Source organism: Montipora foliosa, chromosome 6, assembly GCF_036669935.1.
Source record: "Montipora foliosa isolate CH-2021 chromosome 6, ASM3666993v2, whole genome shotgun sequence".
In the NCBI taxonomy this organism is placed as follows: domain Eukaryota; kingdom Metazoa; phylum Cnidaria; class Anthozoa; order Scleractinia; family Acroporidae; genus Montipora; species Montipora foliosa.
Window position 1 is genome coordinate 29,571,243 of NC_090874.1, and position 7,266 is coordinate 29,578,508.

General features: G+C 38.1%; 1 protein-coding gene across 2 annotated transcripts in view; it reads left to right on the forward strand.

Annotated features, from left to right (window-relative positions):
* Nucleotides 1–1,954, forward strand: part of LOC138007101 (probable ATP-dependent RNA helicase DDX41) — a 136,396-nt gene extending 134,442 nt beyond the window's left edge. The window contains exons 20-21 of one of the 2 annotated variants that reach the window (XM_068853826.1): nt 616–726; nt 1,353–1,954. In XM_068853826.1, the coding sequence (XP_068709927.1) occupies nt 616–726; nt 1,353–1,489 (248 nt within the window). In that variant the 3' untranslated portion in view covers nt 1,490–1,954. The remainder of the gene's footprint in view (nt 1–615; nt 727–1,352) is intronic. The other variant, XM_068853825.1, reaches the window with a different exon arrangement.
* Nucleotides 1,955–7,266: the final 5,312 nt, after the last annotated feature.

The window sequence follows — 7,266 nt, forward strand, 5'->3', positions numbered from 1 at the left end:
CATGTTCGAAGATAGTCCTCCTTCCATGATCATCATCAGTTTCGTTCTTGTCCCTGTGTAAGCGTCTTTAGCCTTTGCTTTTCCCTGCTTCAATCGTTCAGCCGTTATTTGTTGCAATAATCGCAACTAAATCCTGACAAATTTAGGTCGAATCCACGTAACTAGAACCTCGCTCTGCTACCAGATGTTCGTCAGGGTTTTGGTTGCTTCACAGTCAGTAATGGCCGAACAAATAAAGAATTCAAACTTCAACATTTAATCAACAAAACTTTCCATTGAGTAGAGGTAAACATTACAAACTTCAAAAACCTCGTGCTCGGACAAAACTCAGTGCGCACGCACCACACAGATGCACAGGACAATCAATAACCATCTTTACTTTGCCCTTTCTCTACTATTAGCAGTTTACTTGTAGTACTGATATTTGTAACTGTACTTATGTGTAGTGGAGAGAGAATTTTAAGAAAATTTAAAAAGATTTTCTTCATACTCTGTTTAACAAAAGCCTTGGTTTAGTATTCATTTAGCTTAAAGTGAATTTAAAAATTGTTAATGGTTTCAAAAAAGGTGAGGATGCCTTTAGTAACTGACGTTCTAATTTTTATTGTTCCTTAGATGAATCAGTGTTGTTGGATCTGAAACATTTGTTGTTGGAAGCTAAACAGAAAATTCCTCCAGTTCTCGCTGTGTTACAGGCAGAGAATGAAGGCTACCTTGATCTTGGAGGTATTTCAGTTGTAAAGTCGAGTATTTAATCTGTCCTATCGCAACAGGTGTAAACACGTTGAACAATTCTCAATTGGGAAGCAATTCAGTGCATGAAGAGGTCATGCTTATTCAAATGGCGGCAAGAGTTGCTCCCCCTAATCCAGATTACTCTTTTGGAGAATTTTAATGGGAACAGGAAATGGCAAGGTGAAATTTGCGTTTTGCCTTAAATTAAAGAAGTGTGTCTGATTTTAGCTCATTACTTGCCTTAATATCTACAGATGGATCTCAAATGGAGAGACAAGTCAAGAATTTTAATTTTATGCTTTTATGTCAAGCAGCCGCCTGCCATTTGCAATTGCACATAAAGAAGATCATTTTAACTTATATTTTCACTTTTATCGGTCGACAAAAAATTAAAGAAAGATTTTAATGCCGTTGTTATGCGTAGTATTTAAAAAAACAACCTTAATGTGACTGACATTGTCAATACCACTGATCGAAAAAGAAGATACCTTAGAGGTGCCTGTACCTTATAATCACTTCAAAAAAGTAAATTAAAGACCCTAACAGTGCTTCTAAGGGTGGCATGGCTCACAAGAACAACAATTGCAGTGAAGTTAATTCCATGATTATTATTTCAGAGGAACGTGGCTGTGCCTATTGTGGTGGACTTGGCCATAGAATCACGGAGTGTCCCAAGCTTGAGGCAATGCAAAACAAACAAGCTGGCAATATTGGGCGAAGGGATTATCTAGCACCGGGAGCAGCGGACTGGTAACAAGTCACTGTATCAAGACACTCGTCTTAGACATTTTATACTGAGAACGCCAAGTCACATATTTATCTAAATTTCTGCGAGATATCATTTATTTCAAGATCCTTGTGGAATTTGTTGCTTGTGATACAAGCGAACATTCAACCCTGCTAAATTCATCTTTTTAGTTTCTGTGTATAAATAAATTATCTTTTTGAAGGATGGACGGAACGTTATCTCAGTGTGGACTCACAGTTACATGACAGTTTATGAAATCCATGAAAGGCGTTCTTATTTCAACGCTTTGGACATTATGTGAATAAAACGACAATAATTTATTTGTGAATTTACATCAAGTCTTAAAGACCACTCAGAATAAGCACCTAAGATTACGCTGGTGACACAAGCAAGGAGCATGGTTGATGATATCTCTGTGCTGAAAGGGTACACACACGCAACAAAATAAACTTCCATATTTTTGTGGAGCAAGCAGGATTACTGATCTATGGTTTACCTCATCACATACATACATTACCTTTATTTAAAACCTCAGATTCACAGAGTAGCTTCCACAAGAGCTATCATGTATCTCTGAGGAAAAGAAAATAATGAAAACAAAACTATCATATTTATAAAAGTAAAAACACTAGTGATTACATATATTACAGGAGGGACATGTTGATTGCGAAAAAGAACTTTGACGTAGTTTAGATTTTCGTTATACAAGGTGTTGTAGAGCTGACATGTCCTCAGTGCCCCTCCACATTGTTGCAGATGTATATTTAAAGGAATGTAATCCGTGAGTAATTGGATTTACGTTTGTTTGAGCCTTGTTAATTGTGCGTTGAATTTCTCATTTGAAGTAGTCGTTTGATATGTTATGGATAACTTAATAAGTCATTCTGCGAGGTGTTGGTATGGGGGTACATTTGGGAAGGTACTTCATCAAAGCTACCCACAGCCTCTATTGCAGTTCGTCTTAAGAAAGAAATCAGCCTTTGATGTGCCAACCACAGCCTATCACAGAAAGGGATCTGTTCCAGTAATTAGCACATTTGAATGTGAAAGAGAGTGTAGACAGTAAGTATTTTTCGTACAGTTAAGCATATGATCATTAGAAGAACAGGACCAATACATCCGATCTTTCAATATCTATTCATGGTAATCTTGACTCCGCCAGTTTGAATATTTGGAATGCCACTCTAATTTCTTTCTTCATACGTAGTTGTATGACAATATAATCAAATTTCTATGATTATCGAGCATTGTTATTGTGTGCCTCGTTCTTCTAACGATGCTTCTAAAACAGGACAAAAGTAGGCGGGGATTCTGAAGTCACTGTAAGGGATATCCTCGCTATTATTACCGTTGTTGAGAGTCCTGTGACTTCTCATAGGCATTGTCAGGCATGTAGCCTTCCTGCCTTTTTTAAGTCGGCCATTTTTGTTTTGTGAAAGTACACTTCTAGATTGTTTACGGATGTTTTGTCACATAACAGCTGGAATTGACTCTGAGGATGTGTTATAATGTCTTCTTTCCGGTCAGATGATTTGATGAATGCTTTAGTTTGTTTCCTTATTGAAACCTTATATTTCCAGCGAGTTGCACAGAATGGACTAAACCGATTGAATCGATCGACTAGGCTAGGTTTAGAGTTCCAACGTGTAATCTCAACTTGTGGAAACTTATTATGTCTGAGCTGTGGTTGATAAATATATCCCGGCAACTTAACAAGGATAACGTCATTTAACAAGTGGATCAAGACAGTCTAGAAAACCCGAGGAGCAAAAAAGAAACTGAAAGGAGTGAACTTCAGCCTGTGGTGCAAATTTAGAGAATTAAGTTGGATGAACTGAAGCAACACAAAAACTCTCTTGCTGCCTTCTTAGGACACGTGAGTACTGTGTTAAAGAGTGCCATGACTTGCTTTGTTGACCTGAAACACCATGAGCTTGAGACTGCTTTGAAGAGTTTGAATTCAGTTTGGGAGAAATATAATTGTTATAGTGCTTATGGTGCGAAGAATCTGACCGAAGAAGAAGTTAATCGTGTGAAAACCAAATACACTGAAACACAAGCAGAATGGGGTTATAGATATCAGCATACCAAGATATTGCCCACAGAGTACCAACAAGAGGTGCGACGGGCCAAGTCCTGTTATTTACAAGTTCAATGGCCTTATCGCGAAGGAGATGGTAATTGCAAAAAGGAAGGACCACCAAACTGAGTGATATGGGCCATATATGGACCATATATGGGTATGATATGGGATAATCTATGGGCCATATATGGATTTCATATGGTTTTGATGTGGGACATTACCCACCATATCAAACCCATATGATGCCATATACTGCCTCTCTATTGTCTTATCTATGGGAAAGATACGTATTTCGTAAAAGTCCACATCATTCCCATATATGGGAATGATATGGGCTATGGGAATGGTATGGGATGATTGCCATGCAAAGGAATGATATGGGAATTGTATGGGAGCTGTAATCAGTCCCATACCAAACCCACATCTATGGAAAAGATACGTATTTCGTAAAAATCCATACTATTCCCATACATGGTAATGATATGGGCGGTGGGAATGGTATAGGATGATTGCCATGCGAAGGAATGATATGGGAATGGTATGGGAGCTTAAATCAGTCCCATACCAAACCCACGCCTATGAAAAAGATCGATACGTAAACTATTGCTGCTCCACAAGCTATGGAAAAACTATGGGACTACAATGGGAAAGACAACTTGTACCCATAGCAAACCCATACCTCAGCTGCTTACTGGAGGTATGCAATTGCTAGAATATTTCCACAAAGGTGAAAATTATTCAAGGAAATGACCACTTTGTGTTTAAGCTTTAAAGTCCCTTTATTCAAATCATGGACACAACGTTAAATTGAAAACTTAAAAGTTGAAATCTGAAATGAAGCGCTTACAAAGTAAAACTGTACAAGCTTTGTCCACCTTTGAACTGTTGACAATTAAAACTTAATGCAAGTGTCTGTTTATTTTAATGCCCATCTAGTGTGGTGTCACTATAATGGCTTTACGAAGGGCTAAAACTGTTGTATTATTCCACTCGTACAGAAGAGATTCATATTCTTTGTGGCCGCCGAGCCTCGACACACTTCATATCTATTTTTTGCACCACTAGGCTGGCACTGATTCCATCTTTGGTGAACTTCGAACAGACTTTACCTAAAGGTAGAATCAAGAAATGTTAATTTTTTTGGTCTCATTTTTTTACCAAACAATAGTCACAACACTGTTTTAACCTGGGTGTTTGAGTATTCACTTAAAAGCAGGTATTCCTAGGCTTTGGAATGTAAGCAATTTTAGACAATTTAAATTTCAAAAAAACTATCCAGGCACTTAGCATCACTTTTCTTTTTGTGCAGACACAAGCATTCCACATATTTTCTCTATTTTATGTTAAACATGCAAGCTAGTTAAATTCATGCCTGCTAATACATAAAAATTAAAATACAGAGGAATTCCATATCATGCCTTTGAGCACCTTTATGTGGCAACTTTATAGAAATACCAGGTAGTCAATTGTTAGAAAAAGAATAATGAACCTACCAATGATTGCATGAACATGCAATTAAATAATAGCAAATTGTTTGTTTATGTTTAAGTAGGTAGGTTACATTGGAACTATGTAAAATATCTCCCATTGAATAGGTACAGTACCCCGCAAAAGTAAGTTGACAGTCTCAACTTGATCCTCGATGCTTGAAACGTTCAAGGATTAAGTCTCGAGGATCGAATTGAGACTGTAGACTTACTTTTGAGCGGTACTGTGCCTAAGTGTAAGGACCCTCAACTTGCAATCATCTTCATATTAAACTCACAAGGTACCAAGACTCTGTTAAACAAACACAAATCTATTTGAAACAAAACTTCTTGACTCGTGTTGGGTTGCACCATTTGACCATCTCTAAACCTTGTGCGACATTTACATCGGTGATCTATCGGTAGTGATCTATGCGCAGATTCAACAATGATCTCGATCCGAACGAAGTAATTCGTGATCACTTTTTTAGTGGAGTATGTTCTAAGTTTAGTAAAAACTTTACACTGACAAAAAATAGGAACTTGGAGGAGACAATTAGAGTATATAAGCTTATGATCGAAGTTCTAAAACAAATGACACTTCAAGCTTTTGCAACTTTCTAAGGCATACAAACATGAGAATTTTCTTACCTTCTCTACGACGAGTAGGAGCATTTCTCTTGCGTGAAGTACGTCCCGCCATTTCTACTTAAAACACACTCGAATCGGACCCTGAAAGCACGGAATCTTTCTCTAAATGTGACAAAAGTTTTACGAAAACATCGAAGAATCACGATGGAACGAAGAAAGGGACAAATTCGAAAAGGACGCGTTCTTTTCTCTCATGTTGTGATTAGTTAAAAGTCACCACGTGACCACAAGTAGATACGTACGCACTGATCTTTACTCTGGCTCCCAGGCACACACGGTCGAAGTCACATGCAAACAATAAAAATGGCGGAGAGAAGGAAAATAGGACGTATGCCACAAAGGATATATGCAGCATTCAAACCCGTGTAAGTTTCCAGCAGCAAGAAGACAAAACGTGTCCCCGCAGTATCCACCGATCACAAGCCGTTTCTCTGCATGGCTACAGACATGATCACGATTTTGAGTTCGAAGATGATCATGATGTCTCGATTGACTACGATGTGACAGTGACAGCATCCAGTTTACCTTTACCTTGCAGTAACAGCGATGAACAATTCTGCCCCAACGAGGACGAAGTTCTTAGCACAGATTGTGGAAGGTTTACAGCTGAGAGTTTATAATGCGACAGTGCGAGTGACGACGAGCTATTACAGTTCACTGAATGCAAAAGTATGTATGCACGTTTTATCAAGGAGGATACTTCTTCAGACATTTTCAGTGATGTCGAGAGTATTGGTGGATCAGACTCTGAAGCTCTTGCAAAGTAGTGTGAAAGAGAGGATGATGGATGTGCTATTTTCTGGTGCGCCTATAACAACCACTTCGAGCATTGTTTTGATATTGTCGTTTGTGATCAAACATAAACTTTCACAAGAAGCATTTCGTGACTTGCTTGCAGTGATTGAAGCTCAATCACTGCCCCAGACCCAACAACAGCAAGAAGGAAGTCAAGAAACGTTTCGAGCTTGTGAGCCAAGCGAAAGGGAATATTGTTAAACACTTCTTTTGTTCTTACTGCAAGGCACATTGTGGCAAAGGTACTCTGGATAATCGGGGAAAAGGGAACTTGTCACATTTGTGGTAAAAATCTTGCTAGCACTCATGGATTCTTCATTGAGGCTCCAATTGTTAAGCAGCTGTAAACATTTTTTGGAGGTGAGTTTATTTGAAGTTAACTTCACATCTTTTTTTTAATAGTTACTTTTTTTTGATTAAGAGAAGGGGTAGATTGACATATGTAAGTAAAAACCACATCTTCATACAGTGGGCTTCCTCAAGGCTTCTGTACAGTCTGTCACAGTAGGGGGTCATTCGGATCATGATTTGTTTGCCTTTTTTTAATCAAATCGTAGCTGGATGGCAACAATGTTCAGCGTTCCTCAAATGTATTTTAATAGTTCAACAGGTTTTATACAAAGGAAATCATACTGCGATGATTGTGGCATTGAACTATTCAAACACTTGATTAAGTGTTTCTTCAGCCACCCAAACTAGCCCCATTTTATATCAGTGTTCAAAAATCCTAGTGAATCACTGATTTGTCTGTTTTTGCCATTTTTTCTTCTTTTAGACTGCAGTACACA